This window comes from Aptenodytes forsteri, unplaced genomic scaffold (assembly GCF_000699145.1).
Source record: "Aptenodytes forsteri isolate BGI_AS27 unplaced genomic scaffold, ASM69914v1 Scaffold582, whole genome shotgun sequence".
NCBI classification, from domain to species: domain Eukaryota; kingdom Metazoa; phylum Chordata; class Aves; order Sphenisciformes; family Spheniscidae; genus Aptenodytes; species Aptenodytes forsteri.
Genome location: NW_008795675.1, coordinates 709500 through 729632, shown reverse-complemented (window position 1 = coordinate 729632; position 20133 = coordinate 709500). Strand labels below are relative to the sequence as shown.

The following is a 20133-nucleotide window of genomic DNA, read 5'->3' as shown; positions in this document are numbered from 1 at the left end:
AAGCCAACACACACTCGCTCCCTCCCTTCCAAAAACTCTTGGACGTGTTATTGTTGGTGGTCATTAGCTCCTTGGCCTCCTTTTCAAGGGGAAAAGTCAAGGGTAGAAGCTGTATAAGTATATAGTTTTCCATTTAATTTGATCCATTACAAGACAGGACACCCTTGTCCTTATTGACATCTAAGGCAAACAGTTGGCAACTTGATTGGTACTTTTAAATTAAGTAAGCCTGATATCATATATTGATTCATCTTAACAGAACTTCTGGGGCAGTCAGACGAAGAAGACCCATCTCGCGAAGCTTTCATTGACCGATCTTCAGAGCATGGAGGAGACCACGACCTGCCTGCTCCCAGTCCAGCCATCAGACCACCAGCGCAGAGCGGGTCCCGCAGGTGAGCGGCACAGGAAAGGGCACACGGGCAACTTGTGTGTCTATCAAAGACGTTTCGTAAGGCCAAGGAAAATCCTGTATTTCCATAACAGAAAATGGAAGGGAGGGGGGAAAAATTAACTAAAATACTTTTGAAATGTCTGTTTGATATTCTGAACTTTCCTGGCAACCTCAGTTGTCATCTGCATCATGACTGTAAACACAATAAAACATTAAGACACTAAGCAGGAACTAAGGAAAACTTAGAAGCCAGAAGGACATGGCATCGACACAAAGCTATCTCCAGAAACATAGACAGTTTGCGAGCATTTAACATGCACTAGCACAACCATTTTCAAATTAAACCATTTGGGCAAATGCAGCCTTCCTTGATGAATGTGCAGAAGAGAAATACAGCAATGGAAATGCAGCAAATTAATAGTTACAGGTGGTAAACAGAACTTTTAAAAACCTGACATGATCTTTACAGATTTCTGTAAGCTCATCGCTAGCCAGTGATCAAAATCCCTGGGATGATCTTTCGAGAGTGCCCTTCTTCCAAAGTTGATTAAAACCTGAAAGTTACCTATTATGAGAGAAACAACAGGTCTGACAACTGGGTTTTTTTTTTTTCAATGCTTTTGTTGCTAGTGAACCAGCACACCACCTTGCAACGGATGGGAAATTAGAATGAAACAGCTCTTCTGCAAAGATTTAAAAAGTATTTATTTATCTTATTTTTCTTCATGTATTCTTGATAGAAAAGAATCAATTATTTGTTCTCAGTGAGCATATAGATGCACATATTTTTATTTTCTATGCCAACTGTATGTAGGAACATTTTTAGTAAACCTAATGTGAGTACAACATTGAACTTCCACATTGACAAATCATCCTAACCATTTGTATGTAACTGTGCTGAACACTCTTCATGTGGGCAAGAAACATTTCTTTCTCCTTCAGGAAATCTGTATATTACCTAGTTTTCTGTCTTTCCTCACATGAAGAGATTAAGCTTTTGCAGTATTAGATATAATATCCATCATACCAGCTGCACACCACTAGTGAAATTTTTATTTTATACATAGCCTACAACTTTTAGGATACAGAACACTGTCTAAAGCTTTCAGAGATATCTAACAGATTTGGGGATGGGACCTGCTTTTAAAAATATAGTGCACAATTGTTCTGTCTTAACTTTTGGGATGGAGATAGCACTGTATTGATATGGCAAATAATAAAGACAGTAAGATCATGCTGGAGACTGTATTGACTACAGAGGACTTTCCAAGTGCTCCAATAAAAGGAGCTCCTTTAACAGAGCACTAGAGCAGAGACTAATCCCAACATGCCTCTGATCCCAAAGCATAAACATGCTATCCTCCCTTCAGCTCACCTTTTCCCTTTCGGAGGTTGCTATGACTCACACATCTCTGGCAGTCCCGTGTCTGCCTTCATCAGGCGTCTTGGGAGAAAGATTGCAAAGTTCAACTTTACTCCTACTCCCGGGCTCCCCAACTTGACCACATTCACCTGCGCCTGGCCAGGTGGGTCACCAAAAGTTGCTGAGCCTCACGAGCAGCTCCTTGCAATCGCTGGAGCTGCATAAACTGCTGGGATTTCCTGAGGCTTTTGTTTGCCTCTTGCCAGGTTGGTGATTATAAAGCAAGCTCCCCACCCACGCGACCAGCTCCTCCGCCTGCTGACACCCGGTGCTTGCAGCTGACCTCCCCCAGGAGAGCCCAGAGTTTTTGGTTGCCTCTTGCAGAGCTGTGAAAGAAAACTCACAGCTCTCCTGGCTGGTCGCAGCCACTTGAAGCGTGCCAACATAAATTTGAGTTTTAAAGGCACGCCCTGTGACAATGCCAACTGGCTGGGAAGGTCACCTGCTGAGGCACAGGTGAATCCAACAACCTCTTCTCTGTGCTTAAAAAAATCCACAGACGGTTGCAAGCACGTAACTGTGGCTTGTGTTTTGCCTCCAGTTTCACAGAGTTTGTTTTCTATAATACATCTGCTGCCAAGTCTGCATCAGACTTCTTCATCTGAAGAAATTTGTATAGAGAAAGAAAGGTTTTGAGTGTTAGGAGCCTACATAAATAGGGACGTTCTCAGTTTGCAGTCATGGCAATGTTTCATCTTTCTGGCCAAGATCGGAGCATTGGGCTATGATTAATGGGATGAAATTTAACAAGTCGAAATGCTGGATTCTGCACCTAGGACGGAGTCACACCGGGCACAAGTATAAACTGGGAGAGGAGTGGCTGGAGAACAGCCCTGCAGAAAGGGATCTGGGAGTGCTGGTCGACAGCAGGCTCAATATGAGTCAGCAGCGTGCCCTGGCAGCCAAGAGGGCAAACCGCATCCTGGGGTGCATCAAACACAGCATAACCAGCCAGTCAAAAGAGGTAATTACCCCACTGTATTCAGCGTTGGTGCAGCCTCACCTTGAGTGCTGTGTGCAGTTCTGGGCCCCACAATTTAAGAAGGATGTGAAGGTCCTTGAATGCGTCCAGAGGAGGGTAACAAAGCTGGTGAAAGGCCTGGAGGGCATGTCCTATGAGGTGCGGCTAAGGACTCTGGGTTTGTCTAGTTGGGAGAAAAGGAGGCTGAGGCAACCTCATTTTGCTCTCTACAGCTTCCTGAGGAGGGGAAGGGGAGAGGGAGGTGCTGATCTCTTCTCCCTGGTATCCAGTGATAGGATGTGTGGGAATGGTTTAAAGCTGCGCCAGGGGAGGTTTAGGCTGAACATCAGGAAGCATTTCTTTACTGAGAGGGTGGTCAAACACTGGAACAGGCTTCCTAGAGAGGTGGTTGATGCCCCAAGCCTGTCAGTGTTTAAGAGGCATTTGGACAATGCCCTTAACAACATGCTTTAACTTTTGGTCAGCCCTGAATTGGTCAGGCAGCTCGACTAGATGATCATTGTAGGTTCCTTCCAACTGAAATAGTCTATTCTGTTCTGTTCTGTTCCATACTAGAGATCTGGCTGCCTAATCTGATACATTGGCAGAGGACATAGTTTATAATGGGTAGATGGTTACACAGCACTTGAGGAAATTTCTTTAAATTGATCCAACACGTGAACCCAAAATTAAATCGTATTTGCTTTCTGCTGCCTCAGTGAATTCACTCGAAAAATGGCGACACCACCACCTTACTAAAACGCAGTGAAGTTTATAAAATCACAGCTGTTGAGCTTGCAGTTGAGCATCAAGTGCATAGCAACATTATTATTCTAACCGATTTCCCACATCACAAATTCATATCTGACATTTCCACTGTCCACTTCTCCCCAGCCTCCAACCACTACCTGCAGTTTCAAAATCAATAATCAGGACACATTCTCCCTCCTGTAACGGCCCTTCATTGTTCGTTAGCTTGGTCATTTTTTGTTTCATTATTGACTTTCTCCATTTCTCATGCTGTTTAACGATAGTCTTCGGTGTTTATGTATTCTGCTCACCAGTGAGATAAATGTACATCCTGAATCATTTCCTATTTACTTCTGAAGTCTTTCACCTCAAGAAAAACAAAAGAAGAAAATTCCATTTTTGTAATAGATTTACTACTATTCTTCTCTGTTCCCTAACCCCATGCACAATCCTGTCTTGGCCAAGTCACTTCAGCCGCGCTTTATATGTATTACTGTAGGCAACTTGTTGATTTACCTCCTCAGCATCATTTAAATCCAAGAGATATTGTCTCTGAGGACTTGATTTGTAGTCTGGTGAGCAAGGTTAGTCTATAGCTTTTGTTTGCTTCATTCCCCTGCATGTTGGCGTACCGTGACTTCCTACAGCAAATACCATCCTTTCTGGTGATGTGACAAGAGTCAGCTCAGATCTGGACTCTTGAGCTGTTAAACTCAAAGTTTAACATGAGGGAACATACTGCTGCTCTCTTTCTGACCTTCCGGACATTTGCCAGTGCAAATGGTTCATTTCTGCTGTTATCCATCACAAATGCCCGCTGGGTGACAGAACTGAGCTGAAGCAACCTTGAAGTTGGATCTAACTTAACAGTTGAATCTGCTTTGAGAAGAGGACTGGGCCAGATGACCTCCAGACCTCCCTTCCAACCTAAAATCAATCTGTTCATTGCAAGTCGAGCCTCAGTGTTCAGTGTCATTAGTCTTGCAATAAAAACCCCACAACCTTATCTGTACAAGTAAATTGCAAGTCACACAATGCCAGTAGCACCACTCGTGCACTTGGCCTGCGTGAATGCAAGTGTACGTGACAGTACTCCCAGGCTCTGCTATCTTTGGGGTAGCAGTGGTTCCCCTAATCTCTGTAAGGCACCCCAACGGGACTTTGCAGGTGTTCAGCAAGAGTACTCGACGGCTGCTCTTTCTTCTTTCCCAGAGTCTTAATGTTGTCTGCCTTGGCTTTACATCTTTGTACCAGCTAGTCACACCAAACCCATGAAATCAATTGACCTACATACTGCATTTCTAACACTACTACCCCTGTCAGACCCAGATACTGTCCCAAATCTATATCTCACCCAAGTTTCTGGAAGCTCAACTCCAGCACATACCTGGGCTTCTTTCTTTCCTGTATTTCAGCTTTGACAGAACCTTTGTTTTGGGACAGCTGAGATGTAGCTCATGATTTACACCTAGCCAGAAGCCCTTGGCAAGGGCCCTGTGAAGACTAGCAGAAGACGTTTCTGTTTAACTTACTTAATAAACCTTGTTACTGATGCCCTTCAGGGAGCCTAACATCTGCATATGTGTAACAGAAGCCCAGTTTTCAGGCTGCATGATTAACAAATCACTTCAATTAACTCTTCACATCATTATCTCCTTTGCTGCTCTGCCTAACAAGGAAAGCCATAGCCTGGGATGGAGACAGGGACAGAAAAGGGATAGAAAATGCTGGAACGAAAATGATAATTCATAAAATAGTCTCAAGGGTTTATTTCGCTGAGAACTTATTCTAGGCAAAATCTGGTTTCTCTTCTTGCCTTAACAGTCAGAAAGCAGAGAACTTAGTTTGAGACTAAAGTATGTTTTACAGAGAGAGAAAATTGGCTTAACTCTGTGACATTTTATAAAGTGTTGCTGTCAGTGGAGAACTGCAGTCAACTTTCTGAACTGTGCACACACACACACAGAGTAATTTATGAGCTATAAAGATTTCAGGACAACACTCCAGATATAGAGGCATTTTATTTGCTGCATGGTGTCATTCACTCTACCATGAATGGGACAGTTCCAGTGAACAATTTTACAAGACAAAGCTCTCATCTCTGGCTTATGTTTGCCATTGACTATTGCCATTCTCTCTCTCCAAGTGTCAGATATGTTATAGCCTAGCAATTCTTGTCCTCTCTCTCATTCTTGTTACCTATTTATGGAAACGTTTTAATCAGCATAACCCTTTTGCTGCCTGTAAAAAAGGAAAATATTTTCAGAAGGTATGGACGCTGTTGTTCAGAGGACCAAGGTAATGTACCGATCCTCTCGTCAATGCATTAAGGGAACTGATTGACTCCCTGTGGAACAGCTTATTTCTGGATGAATCAACTGGTAAGTGCCTGCGACCGTGCCAGAGTCCGGCACATAAGAGTCAGCACAGAGCTATGGCTGCTCTCACTCCTCTGCCATTGGCATTGGTAACTGCGATGTGGGTTTCCTCCCCATCAGTGTGTCATTCTGTTTCCTTACCATAATGCAAGTGGATTTGAATATCTTGCATTTGTTGGTAGTGTCAGGATGTGTGTGAAGCTGGGTTGGGTTTTTTTTTAGCTTATTATCCATCCTCCTTGCCCCATCCCCCAAACCAGAACTACTCCTATTTTAATTAGGATATCTCTTATTTTAATACAAGTGATTAGGATAGAAGGCAAAAGTATATATCATCACAGTGATTTTTACCATAAAACTTTCCTGTTGCTTATATACTTCAAAATACACATATTTCTACTGCTCTACAAGGTTTTTATTTAAGCTCAGAAGCATGTTCGTGTATTTTGAATCTGTAGCATCACTGATCAAACCTCAGAAAGCGTTAAAAGAAAACTGCATGACAGTCTCTCATATCTGTATATGTTGGCTATTAAAGCAGGGTAAAGAGAGAGAGAATTAGAGTTATCCCACTGCATCCCTTTTGCGTGTCATGTAAAAAAAAAAAATTAAACAGATTTCTTACTCTTACTCCATTGTTTCATGCAATTAAACAAAATAAGCATTCATCACTGTTACGGCACTTCTGTTTGTTCATCCACCGTCAATTATCTTTTTCAAAAGTTCTCTTTAACCAGGAAGCAAACCTGGTCTTAAAATAACAGGAATATAGGCTGAGAAATACAGTCTGCCACAGGTCCATGCGTAATCCTACAAGCTGCTCTATCTGTCCTAGCAATTTTCAGTTCCAAAGTAACTCTATTACAGGGCGTGCTGCAGGGATGTGGCGATGTGGTGTAGGAAATTCATCACGGAGGTGGGATCCAGCAGCTCAGCAGTGCTAATCCTGCGCGGTTGCTGCAGCCTCCGTTCTCATTCTTTGCTGTTGCTCAGCCCCAGTGAAGGCAACAGGAGCTTCACGTGCATTGAGAACGCGACAGCGGGCAAATATACATGGCTCTGTGCACTCTCAATTTCTACATCTGTAAAACTGAGATAATACGTTACCAGCTTCAAAGGGGTGTTGGGCAAATTAATTAGTCAACTTGTGTACAGCACCTTGAAAATACAAAATTAACTCTTATTAGCCCATAAGTACTCAAGATGCATCAAGGTGCGCTCTATGGCCTCTTGATTCCAGACAAAGGTCCTCTTGATTAAATTAGATTGCTAACGTATTATCGCGTTAGCTCACTTGAAGAAAGAAAAGTTTGAAAAAGCAATTTGGCTTCATCACATGAGCAGCGTGTATACTTAATGGAAATTTTTCCAGCATTCACAAAACAAAGAAAAATCAATAAAATGTCTGCCAACTGTTCCACTGAAAACATTTTATAATCTATAGCGCCGAGAATCCCGAGCCAAGATAAACCAGTCTTGCTGACAGAAAATACTGACAATTATTTTACATTGATTCAACTTGGCCCAGCCCAGACTGACCTTGTTTATTCATCTCAGTCTCTTAATTCATATTAACTTGGCATCAAAATGGGACATGTGGCATGTGGGCTGAAGACCCATTTCTGTATCTTAGACTCAGATAAATGTAGCGCATTGAGTACTTCCAGTGCCTTGAGCTCTTAGGTAGATTTATATGCATTAGACAGAACTGGTTAAGTTCCTTTTATCCCCGCTGGGCTTTTCATGTCTGTTGACTGTAAAACTAGAAGCTCAGTAGAAGTAACATCTTCTTCTAAGCCTTAGGATATACATGAAATCCTCCCAGTACTGGTCAATTTTAAAGACATGTCCAAAGAGGATGGAGGGATTTAAGCTCTTTTAAAACATAAAAATAGAAGGGTTATGGCAATTTGGCAGCCAAAAAAGCAATTTGCAGATCTCGGCAGAATCCGAGGCTGTGTGTAAGAAAGCTGATCAAGACACTACGGAGGAGATAATGGGGTTGAAGAGCAGAAGAATCCCTCCATTTCTGCAACCAGCATAATCTGGTCTCCAATGAAGTTTCTTAGTTTCTTTTGCTAAACCAATAAAGCTTAGCGTGATGGGAGAGTTGCATTACTGCAGCTTAAAAATGTCTCGGGAAAGCTGATGAGGAGAGTTGCCTTTAGTTACTTTACAGATGCCCAGCTGCTTGCGTAGCTATCTCCCAACTGGTAGTGTGAAGACAAAGGCGCAGGGAAAATCTGAGCTTTTTCTTTAATTATTTACGTTCTTGTCAGTAATAAAGGGCTTTTTATGCCTGGAATGTATTATTTGTATTATCAAAGCCAAGCGAGATTTCACACTGTGGCAGTTAATAAATTGGGTGCCGCACAAAAGCATTCACTTTTCATTCTCACAACTACACTGCTGTCATAGCTGAAAGCCACCCTCAAGTATAACACTACTTGAGTCAAACATGACTACGTCCACGGAGGGGGAAAATCCACCCAAATGAGGAGAATTCCCCCAAAGGGGATCCCAGTTGGCCTGGCTTGAGAGATTTATTTTATTTTCTCTCTTCGACTCATTCTTGCCAAAGGCAGCACCCTCTTGGACTTTGCCGGGCACTTGGCACTTTGCGGATGGCAGGATGAGCGGCAAGTCAGCAAGCCGAGATAGCACAAGATAACCTCTAAATTTCCAGTTCCACTGCCTTGGGAATGGATTGCCTTTTCACACACCTACGTAAACAGAGATTAATGATGAGTGAAGAAACCGAGACTAGCAAAACCAAAAAAAAGAAAAAAAAACTCCATCCGCATTTTCCGTAACACATAGCTGACATTTTCCTCCCTGCAGCTCCTTCATGACTTGGATTTCAGTGATAGGGGTGGTGCGGGGACAGGGTTTAACCGCAAAAATCTGCCCTTTGGGTCTGACATCCTCCTCTCCCGGCATCCGCCCAACCGCCTCCGTGCAGGGCTGCTGCAGTGCCAGGTGCTTGCTGCGTGTGTTGCACATCCCCAGCCTGTCCTGCTTAACAAAACCTTAACTGCTCCAAAAAACACTAGCTTTACGCCACATCCTTGAATGACAGAATGGTGCCGGAGTGACTGCACGGCCAGATGAGTGATCTAGTGATGCTCAGTCAATAAACATACTGGCATCTGATAAAAAAGAGCTACAGTTTGTAGCCAGGGAATTACACAGGCTGCTGTGTACTTGAAAAGATAGAAAACAAACAAAACAGTTTTGCTCTGCTATGCAGCATCTCCCCAACTCTTCATCCTTGCTCCCTCCCCTCCTATCACTTCTGTTTTGTTTTCAAAGACCCACCAGCCGCAGACAGGCAGAGGACACCGAGCATAAGCCTGGAGCAGATGGCTGCACCACCTCCCCAACAGGGAAACCCTTTTCCAGCAGCCAGGAAGGTAAGCAAACGAGTCGCTTTCAAATATGCACAAGGGGGTGAAGCTAGAAATAATGGCGATTGCTATCTTGAAAAAGAACTTGGATCTAGGAAGAAAAAATAAGGCAGAGGCATTGCAGCATGAGCTTGGTTTGTGTATACCTAGCAGGGAGAGGCATGGGTACTCAGCTACCAGCTCTCACGACGTAGAATAAATCATCTGATAGTATGAATCTCCCTATCTCGCAGTGCTATTCATGATTTAACAAAGACAGACAAAGTGTTTATTATTAGATTCATTGTTGCTCTGTTATTCGGTGTGCAATGGCCAGGTCCTCTAGCAGCAGAGCTTCACCCTTTACGTGGCTTGTGAAGCAGCATTTTACACTACTCCTGCAGGGGAGTTCTGGAGTAAATGGACGCAGACGTCTTGCTTCGGCAGTACTCAGTATCTCCATCATAGCAGATTCAAAGTAGTGCAACAGTATAATAAAGGAGTAGTCCAGCACGAGAAAGTCACGGTTAAAGAGTCGTCCTGTAAAGTCAGCCAGGCACGGATATGTAAGAGTATTTGCACAAGGGGTGAGACGGGGATTTTTATCTTCTGCCTTGTCCGGGTGTCCCATCACTACACTGACAGGTATGTAGGAACTGAGCCAGTCTCCAGGCACAGTGACACGGAAAGTCGAGGCGTAACTGCGGTTCCTATAGCCACAACTGAAATAGATAGTTTCAAACAAGCCAGCTACGGGTGCGCTTCCACATTACAGTGAAGCTCAACTAGCAGCTTGTCACCATCGAAACAGGAAGGTCCTGCTTCCCCCTCGCCGCCTTCTTCCGCCCACGTTTACAGGATCACACAGGGTGCTGCCAGCATATTAACCCCAGCAAAAAAAAAAAAATCTGTTTTCTTTCCCGTGGGCTTTTGTCCATCCCCTGAGCCGAACTGCATTGCCTGGGGATCAGAGGACACCACAGACAGCACCAAGTGAGGGGCAGAAGCACATTGCCTGCAGCAGGACTTCTTTTTGATGTTGGCAGCTGTTAATTCAGCTCAAGCTGTAACACGAAGCCTCATCCTCAAGCACCTCCAGCAGCAACCTGACAGCACACAGGCTGCAAAACCCTCCTGAGACACAAGACGAGCACTCGGGCAGGCAGCCCACACTGAGCTCCACCACCCTACAGCTACCCCCATACAGGTAGAGAGGTGTGCTGCAGCCACGGTTCCGTCGCAACGCATGCATCCCACTCCTGCAACAGCTCCCCACTGAGTCAGAACAATGTGGGAACCCTGATTTATCACTGGCCTCACATCTCCACACTGCCCTATCGGCAAAAATCACGGTTGCTTTAACTTGGTGTAGCATTTGAGAGTATATACATATCCTACATGTATAGACTTGTATAAGCAATATATTAAATATTTTAATTCATCCATTGAATAGCAGGATATGAAATAGCTGTGTCCTATCAAAAAAGTGAGTTACCTAATACCGTACCCTTGTTTGGTTGGGTTTTTCAGTGAGTTCAATGGAATGTAAATAACACGGTGATTTTTTTTTTCTTTTTTTTTTTTAAAGGAAATTTGAAAGCAGTTCCTACAGAGCAGGTAACGCATTTCTGATTTTTTTTTATTTCTGGTTATTATTATTTACTCTATTTTGCAGCTTCCTAAAACTCCTCGAGCCTGTCCCTGCAAGCTGTCTGCCTGCAGGGCTCTCGCTGAAATTGGTAGAAATGCTCCTATACTGCACTGCTAGAGCGGGGCTTCATCTGCGACTTTGAATTGAGTGCAGCATGTAAAAGTCGAAAATTATTATTATCCAATGCCTGTTGGATGGGACCTAAGAAAGAACTTATTGTCCTCCATCCACGTTCAACTTACACGAACTAGCTGGCACTCGTATTGGCGCTTTCAAGAGCGAGACCACAGTGAAGAGGAGTGAAATACTACCCTATGGTTTCATGATCGCTTTAAGCTGATTTAACTGCAAGGTGCTGCCAAAAAAGGTGGACCGGCCCTCCCCCGGCTGCCAGCCTCCAGTCCCTCCTCCCTCTCCTGCGCTGGCTTGGGCGCTCGCCCATTCCCAGCCCCGAGAAGCTCACCGGGGCAGGAGAGGAGGAGAAGACCTCCACGTGGGCAGGGAAACCCTACCCCGTTCCCCAAATCCTTCAGCTCTCCCTGTCTCCCGTGGGGACATTCCCGCCCAGCCTGGTTTGGTGCCCCAGGTGGTTGGGTGTTGGTGGGGGTGCGTATAGAGCACATACATAGGGCGATTCTGTCTCCAGAGCTGATGAATCAGCAGCATGCAGTACCAACACACTCCTTCAGTTCTACTTTAAAGGAAAAAGATAAAATAAAATAACTAAAATAAAATAAAATAAAAGCTGTCTCACGGCAGCATGGATGAAGGCACAAGAGTGCCTGTACTTTAGCCTCCTCCCAATTACAGTTCTGTTGAAACTTTTATTTTTGAGGCCGAAGTATTCAATGTTTGGCCTCGGTACAAACAGATCATTTAAAAAAAAAAAAGAAAGGAAACGCTTCAACCTCCCAGCAGAGCAGGATGGCACTTATTTATTTCTTTCATTACAAAACCAGCCCATGCCAAGTAAAATTGTGCTCTAAGAGCTGTTCTACCAGTCCCAAAGTGCTGGAGAACAACACGCGCCGGCCCCACCTCTGCAGCCTCCCGCAGCCCCTGCACGTTTTCACTGGGTGGAGGATGGGGAAAGGCTGGGGAGCAGGTGACAGAGTTCACCGCGCAGGGGTCGTGCTGGTGGGAAATCCCCGTACACAAAGGCTATCCCCAGCAGCCTTTTGATGGCTTTGGTGGCCTCAGGATACAGAGTAAAGTAAAATATAGCAGCAGTAACAGTCTGGAGACACTGGTGGGATTCCTGGGTTTGCAGCTGGGTTATCCAGGAGTTAACTGCCCCTTCCCTGAGCTGTGTACAAGATGCTCTTTGCCCCCACGTAAGCGGCTGAATTAATAAGCTAAGTTCATTTGAAAGCTCTGGACTATCACAATAAAATCCACAAGCACAAACTCTGTGTAACGGGGGTGATACAAAGAACAAAATTTTGCTGTCACATCACTAAGGACTTATACAAGAGAGCATTTAAAGGATCCTTTGGTTCCAAAAAGTTACTGCAACTGAGCAGTCACCATTGCTAAAAGCTGGTGGGTCAAAGTGTGACCTCTGCGACCCCCATGGAGGTGCCCTGATTTCATCACACGTCGCAGAGCTGCTTGTGCACAGGAAAATGGGGCACCTCCATCCTTGCTGAGCTGCTCTGCTTCTCACAGGACCAAGGGAAGGAAGATGTGGGGCTGTTGGAGCCAGCAGCTCTGACAAGTGCTTGGGCTGCAGAGGGAAACGACTTGCTGGGTAAGAGGGAACCTGTTGTGCACGCCAAGTTTTTTGGAGTAGAAAAGCCATCCATGCAACACTAACTTTGTACTTCTGGGAATATGTTTCAAACACCATTCTGTTCTGACTTTTAATGGCATGTGGAAATTCAGAAGTCTTGCAGCAGTTGGGTACCAACGCAGGAACCAGCACCCAGCAAATCAGAGCAGCTCCTTTCTAGCTGGACTGACCTCTGGTTTTAGTTCAATCCACCCTAAATCCAACCCAAACCCACCATCAGCAGCAGCTCTACACCCGGACACCACTGCCAGCCTGCTGCATCAGTGCCAGCATTTGATGGACAGCCCATCCCCAAGGTCCCACTTTCACCCTCCTGCTCTCCCTGGGCTGGCATCCCTCCACCACCACTTCCCGCACGTTGCTTCAGAGGGAGCCATCACAATACTGGGCTCGATGCCACGCAAGGGGAGCACACCCAAAACCCAGCCCTTCTTGCACAGTCAATTCTGCAGGAAGAGCTCTGCAGCTGTGAGCCGGAGGATTTTCTTTGCCGCCCTTCGCCAGTTTGTTGGCGAAAGGCTGAAGCCAGAAGTGACCTATCCCCAGTGCAAATGGCCATGGAGGCCTCAGTGGGGACATATCCGACACAGACCCTATCTTTTGTAGGTGCATCATAATGCGCGTCTTCCTTGCTTGCTGCCGCTCTCAGCTATGAGGAAGCTTCTCCCTGAAACTGTAAAGATCGTACAACAAAATGTTCCCAGTCACCTGCCAGAGCAGCTGGCTGTCACACAGCCAAACAGTGCTCAGGCAGTTGAACAAGATTTGTTTTCTAGAGGAAAGCCTTAGCCCTACAGCATGCAAGAGGCGGCTCAGAGGCAAGACTGTGCTACCGCGGGGGCCACCCGCATCCCCCTAGCAGTGCTGGTGGCTTTGCGCTAGCACAGGGCACATGTGTCCCCGCTGAAGCCCCTTGGTGCATGGGTGATGATGGGAGAGGGCTGCCACGGTGGTCTCAGCTCACAGGTAGGACAAATGCAGACCACATGCCTTTGCCAAGCTGGTTTGGGACCAGCGCTGGCCAGAGGATCCCATCACTGGGGACGAAGGTGGGGATAGCATAGGTGGTGGCCGGAAGAGCAAGGATAAGCTGCAGTTTTTCTTGCCCTGTGCATGGCTTGGTTGGGTACAGCTCTTCAAGCAACAGGGAAGAAGCAAATGAGAAGTGAGCATCCCATCTGCAATATTTGGTGGGGTCAGGATTTGGTGTTCATGTTCAGTCCTGTCTTCCAGGAAAGGCTGGAGATGGGATGGGGGTAGCCTTGAGGACCATGCTGCTCGAGACCCAGCCTACTCTTGCTGCTTTGAGCAAGGTGACCGGCATTATTCTGGGATTTGATAATCTTGAGGAAACTAGGAAACAAACCCTACATAGATTGGTTCAAAGAGTCTCTGTTTAGCAGCACCCAACCTTAGATAAGCAAAACTAAGCCTCCAAACACCCTGGTCACCAACCTCGGTACAAATTAGACCCTTTGGAAAACGTGAATCTCAATTGCTCTGTCACTTCTGGACTGGAGACCGATCCCATTTACGGTAGCTTGAGATGCTGAAGCCAATGGTGCCTCATGGCTACCAAATGGTTGTTTTAATATATTATCACTCAGCTAAATACCTATCAGCCAGAAAGGTTTTGTATGATGCTATCCAAGGGAAATGAGGCATTGCCGGTGTAAGGGAGCAGTACCTATAGATCCTAACAACAGGCATGTCCTTCCACATAGCCATTCCTGCAGCCTGGAATTGGGCGGTCTCTGCCTGAAAAAACAGGTGTTTACAGTAATCCCCCATGGCTTCTTCATTTCTTCTTCCCTCTCCCGCTCTCCTCCTTTCCCACCTTCATCATGCCCTTGACAATAATCCCCAGGAGAAAAAGCATAACCTCCCGGGAGCAATACGGCAGCACGGGGAAGAGGTTTTTCTGTATTTCCCGCTCCAGAAGACTAAAGGGATCCTCCATTCTGCCTCAGACCTGAGGAGACCAAGCAAACCACTGCCTCCATCCTGCTATCCCTGCAGGTCCGAATGGCTTAGTGGCTTTTCAATTACAGGGTGTGCTTTCCCGTACCGCTCCTCCCTTCGCCTGCCAGAGCGGGACCACATCATTACCATGCAAAAGCCCCACGATCTGAACTCTCCAGGGCACAACTGGATGCTCTCCTGTCAGGATATTCATGTTTTCCTGCTCTGGATGACTAGCTGCTCATTACCATAGGCAGCAGCACTGCAATGCTGGCTTCCCCTGTTCCTGGACAGCCCTCTTCTGCACTATGAAAATCAACTCTCATCAAATTATTACAGCTTCTTTTATTGCTGGGGTGCTACATCAGAAAAGATGCAGATGTCCTAAGAGGGTTCCAGTCATTATTGCTCTTCAGTCTTGTATTAACATTAAACACCTCTACAAGTTTGATGCCACGTCACAGACTTCCCACGCGACACCGCCAAGTCTGCTTTAGTGTGACCAGAGAGGTTTGCAAATAGGTTTTTTAAAAAGTATTTTAAAAAAAAGCAACTAGTTAGATCTGCAGAGCTGGGTTCTTGTTAACCTCTCCCCAGACAAAGGCACAAATCACAAAACCCAGGTCAGGTACCTGTGTGATGCACTCGGGACCCTGAGCCTTGAACAACAGGGACCTACCCAAACAACCTTGAACTCTATATGGTCAAACATGATGTGGTTTTTTTTTTTCTCCAGCCTGCATTCACCTTCCCACCTATTCCCTCGGTACCCAGAGCAAGCACCAGCGGAAACCCCTCTGCATCAGGCACTGACACAACTCTAGGGAAAAAAGAGCCACCCCTTACCTTCAGTCGCTGATGCTCGTCAAGGCTTTACTGCTGTGGCTCTGCTGCGAAAAAAAATCTTTTGTATTTTTGGAGCCTCCAACAAGTGCCGTTCGGAGAGCAAGGAGAGCCCACAGAAAGCTTGCAGCCACCCAAAAAACAAGGCACATACATGCAGTCCCCCAATGAGGGCTGCCTCTGAGTAAGGCAACTCATAACCTCCTTGAAGACACCTGCCTAAGCAGCAGTCTCGGCGGCAAAGCTGTGCTTTGACTTTCAACACTGCAATAACCCAGTGGGATCTGGGATGCAAGTGCTAGTTCGGATGGGATGTCGAGGATGCTTTCTCGTCATCTTCAAACCGCCTCCGAGAATTAACAGGGGGTTGTATTGTGGCAGGGCCACCTCCCACATCTCCCTGCAAGGGAAAGGCCAAGCGATGGGCAGGAAACAGAACTCAATGTTCATACAGCGCTCATTTTGAGCCATCACACTTTTACTGCTCCCTCCATGCTGAGCTAGGGAGGTTGTACATGGGAATGCTGTTTCGGAGGGTGATCTTTATCTCTGTGGCGAAATGCACATGCCATGAGATGGAGCTGCTGCTCTGGTAAAGGTTCCTTATAAAGCTGCAAGAGTTAGAGGTATTTTTTTTTCCTCTTTCCAGAAGTCAAGGAGCAGGGAGTCACTCACGAGTCCCGTCCGCCCTTGCTAGTGCTCCTGCAGCCTGACACAGCCCTGACAGCCACCTCCCGGGGCCGAGCCCACCCCCCCTCCCATGCCAGCATGTCTTGCCCTCCAAGACAGGACAAACACACGTTTCCCTTTGTTTTCAGCTCCACACCTAGTTTTTCCTTTGCATCGTGAAGGGCTGGCTACTCATCTGTAATTCAAAAGAAAGCAATGACTCACTAGACTACAGCACTTTCCAAGGCAAAGTATATCATACATTTCGCATGCACGCTAGCCCATGTTATGAAATACCCTCTATTTGTGGCACATATTCTCCCCATCATCATGTCCTTTGCAAAACCAGAGGGCTGGGGTTTCCACCCTGCACAGGCACCAAGCACAGAAAGGGGATTTGTGCTTAAATCGCATATTTGCATTGTATGAGTAATGCAAAATGCCATCCCCGCATAACTTTGAAAACCTGGCTCACTACCCGCTGGCATTAACCCAGCCTTGCGGTGTTCGCAGTGTGTTTTAATTAAAAGGTAACAAAAAATCTAGTGTTTCACTTTTGCCAATAAGTTTCCAGGCGCCAGGGAAGGGGGCTCAAAGGCAGGTGGAGCCTCGGCTCCCAGCCCCTCACATCCCAACCCCATGTCCACCGCAGGGGACACTGTGAGCTGTCACTGGAGCTGCAGCCCCTGGTCTCCCCAAGAGCAGCAGGGGAGTGGGGTTGCAAAGGGGCTTAAAAAAAGGGGAGAGGTGCCTTACCTTGCACGACAAGGCAGTCTCCACCGCTTTAGGGCTGCATCCTCCATTCCCAGGCCAAACTGGGACAGAGTCTGCAACTGCCTGTTCTCCCTGGGTTGGGATGGTGTTTCCAATAACCATGCAAGGTTTCCATTCCTCATTGCGAGTCCCTGCAGCTTCCCTGATCCTGCCTGTCTTTCCCCCCGCAGGAGACTGGACACAGCGGGTCTCTCAAAGTCGTGCACTTCGGGCTGGTGTGACCGAGCGTGGGACCCCCTTCACTGCCAAAGCAAAGAAGGGGAAACCTCACCAAGGTGGTGAAGTACACGGAAAGTCCTTCAGCGAAATTCCAGCTGTCCCTGGATCCAGCCACCAGCAGAAGATGAAGCACCAGGCTTATAAAAAGTGCTGCTCTTAGACCTCCAAATTATTTCTGGGTTAGCACGAATGTGTCTGTGCAAAAACTGGCCTATGTTTGCTTATGGAGGGCAATTTGATGACATTTTCACTGTGTCATTCAAAGGCATTAAAAAAGTGAGTAACTGCAGACCCCCATTTACCGTACAAATGCAATGCTGAAAAATTTGGGGGGGGGAAGGTATTGGACGAATGCATAAACTTCTCAGGGGAAAGTCTGTAATTCTCTGTGCATTATATATTTTAACAATCTTCACTTGGAAGCAGATTTGAATTTCCACTTAAGGCTCTGAAAACTGTCCTATTGAGATACCAGCAGATAAAATCTTCACTCAGGATACCTCTGTGAAAGAGCAGCCTTTCACAGTCGGCAGCATTTTTCGAAGAATGCTCTCAATTTTCCTATCTAGATATATCATCTTAGTTGAATAACCATTATTTTGCCTTGAAAAAAAAGACGCGGAGCCTCTTAAACATCATTCCATTGGAGTCCAGATTTTAATCTGCCGCCTCTAACCATGAAGAGAAAATGCACTGAGAAGGTAACGTAACCTGTTTCAGCCCTCTAGTTTTGTTGTGACGGTGAAGAGAGGGCCGAGCATCGTCACGGGTCTTTCTTCCCACCATTTGATCAGGTGCAGTGTGCAGGGACGCAGATTTTTATACTCTACTGTAGGCACATGTGTGGGTTAAGCTTGATCTTTTTTGGGAGCATTGGGTAGTTGCAACCCGAAGCCAGCGAGCTTCTTGAAGTCGGTTTTGTACGATGAACAAATTTGTACAATGAATGGACTGAAAATAAAAGCACGGTGTAAAAAAAAAAAGCACAAAACATTAGAAGTATTTTATTAACAAAAATTCTGCATTTACCCAGATAAAATGTTTGTGCTCACTGTCGGTCAGCCATTTTCCCCTATGAGCCAAAATCCTGCTGAATTTCTGCTGCACAAGAGGTAATTTTGATCGCACCAGAAAAACTCCCAACCCATTTCGGCACTTTATCCAAATCGTCACCTTTCCATGAGTATATTCAAAGGAGACTTTTTGCTTTGCAGGTTGAAGGGAGCGAATGGGCTGCAATGCATAGGGTTTTGTACACTCAAGAGGGAAAAATTAATAAAGAGAGCTTTGAAACCGAGCAGGCTGCTGCATCGCCTCCCCGCGCAGAGCCGTGCCTGTAATGGCTGTGCTTTGCGCAGCACTTGGAGGGGAGCACGCCTTTAATGTCCTATAGATTTAAATTTAATTTCTGAAATACACACGGCACAACGACAGACCACGGCGATCGCATGCTTGTTCTGCATAAGATGCTGTGATGCGTTGCTTCGCCATACAGCTATTTTGCTGAATTGCAGCCATATTTCTGTCAGTACAAGTGATGGTCTATATGAGGGATTAATCTGACACCAGACAGTGATTCTTAATCCTTCAGTATATCATAATCTATTTACTTTGCATGCTAAGAGGATTTCAGCTTAAAAATATACAGGAAGTGATACTAGAAATGTACATAAGATCCAGAATGCCGTTTCCTAAAATCACAGTTTCTCATTTTAAAAAAAAAAAAAAATCCTCTCATGGCTTTCTTGGAAAAGTCCTGTCTGTCCTGGGGAAAAAAAAAGTGTTGAATAGGGATTTAACTGGAAATAGGCCTATGTTTTGCTCTAGGCTTCAGCCCACTGACCATTTTCACCCTCCTCCTTCCCCACAGCTTTTTGTGCTCGACCATACGACATGAAAGAAGAGCTCTCCAGTATAGCAGGTTCCTCAGCTGGGAGTTACACCAGCAGATTTTTTTATTGACAAGTTCAAAACAGATTTGGAACCAATGTGGGATTTTATGTGCATTAATTGCTACTCAAAGTGCATGAATTAGCAGTGACTGGCTAACATGGAGGTCGGCACAGGGAAAACCACAAATGATCGGGTGCGACGGCTCCTTATTCAGCTGTAATCATCTGTTTTCTTTGCTCCCTGCCAGAAAAGCTGTCTACAAAATAACTGTAGTAAGTCGTGTTAGTGGGTCCATCTCCTGCAACTTATAACATAATTTATAAATTTTTTTAATCATTTAATTCATGCTGGCCATAACACTTAGCGTCCCCAAAGCACATCCTACACCTGAACCGGCAGTCGGCCACCCCAACCAGCAGCAACCCTGCCTAGCCTCTGCCTGCCTCTGCATGGCCGGGTACCGCTAAGGGCGTTCAAATCATTGCCTGTCACAACTCCCTACCACATGTGGAGGGTTTAAAAGCAAAGCTTTCCAAGCAGGGACTCTACTCAGAGCAAATACTCTGATAACAGCAAATAGATCATAAATTATTTCAGGTCCATGAAGCACCAAGCATAAAAAATAATGACAGCCCAAGCTGGGTAGTATTCTCCCCCTCTGCCCCTCTTTCCACCCCCCCAAGTCCTGGCCCTTGACTTACAGGCAGGAAAGCACCACATGCCTTTGGAGCAGGCACTCACGTGCGGAGACAGCTGCCGGCACTCAGGCGAGAGGCAGGAGCTTCACCGGGTTTGTGCCGGGTTACCCGACGTCTCGGCACCATGGCACCAGCCCCTGGGCTGCTGGTGCGCTCAGTGCGGCACCATGATCCAGCAGCAAATGCTATTTAAAAATAAATAATACTAATAGTAGTCATGCACCCAACAGCCTTCTTGCTTGAGACGTGAGACACTGAGTCACCAAGGCGGCTGTTTCACAACCAGGCTGCCCAAAAAAGCCCCACTACCCCGCCAGCGCCTGCTCCCCGAGCCGGGCAC

At 46.0% G+C, this 20133-nt stretch overlaps 1 protein-coding gene across 1 annotated transcript in view; it reads left to right on the top strand.

Annotated features, from left to right (window-relative positions):
• Positions 1–17252, top strand: part of WDPCP (WD repeat containing planar cell polarity effector) — a 110093-nt gene extending 92841 nt beyond the window's left edge. Inside the window, exons 14-17 of the mRNA XM_009282602.2 lie at positions 260–395; positions 9219–9319; positions 10881–10909; positions 17154–17252. Of these exons, the coding sequence (XP_009280877.1) occupies positions 260–395; positions 9219–9319; positions 10881–10909; positions 17154–17204 (317 nt within the window). The 3' untranslated portion in view covers positions 17205–17252. The remainder of the gene's footprint in view (positions 1–259; positions 396–9218; positions 9320–10880; positions 10910–17153) is intronic.
• The last annotated feature ends 2881 nt before the right edge of the window (positions 17253–20133 follow it).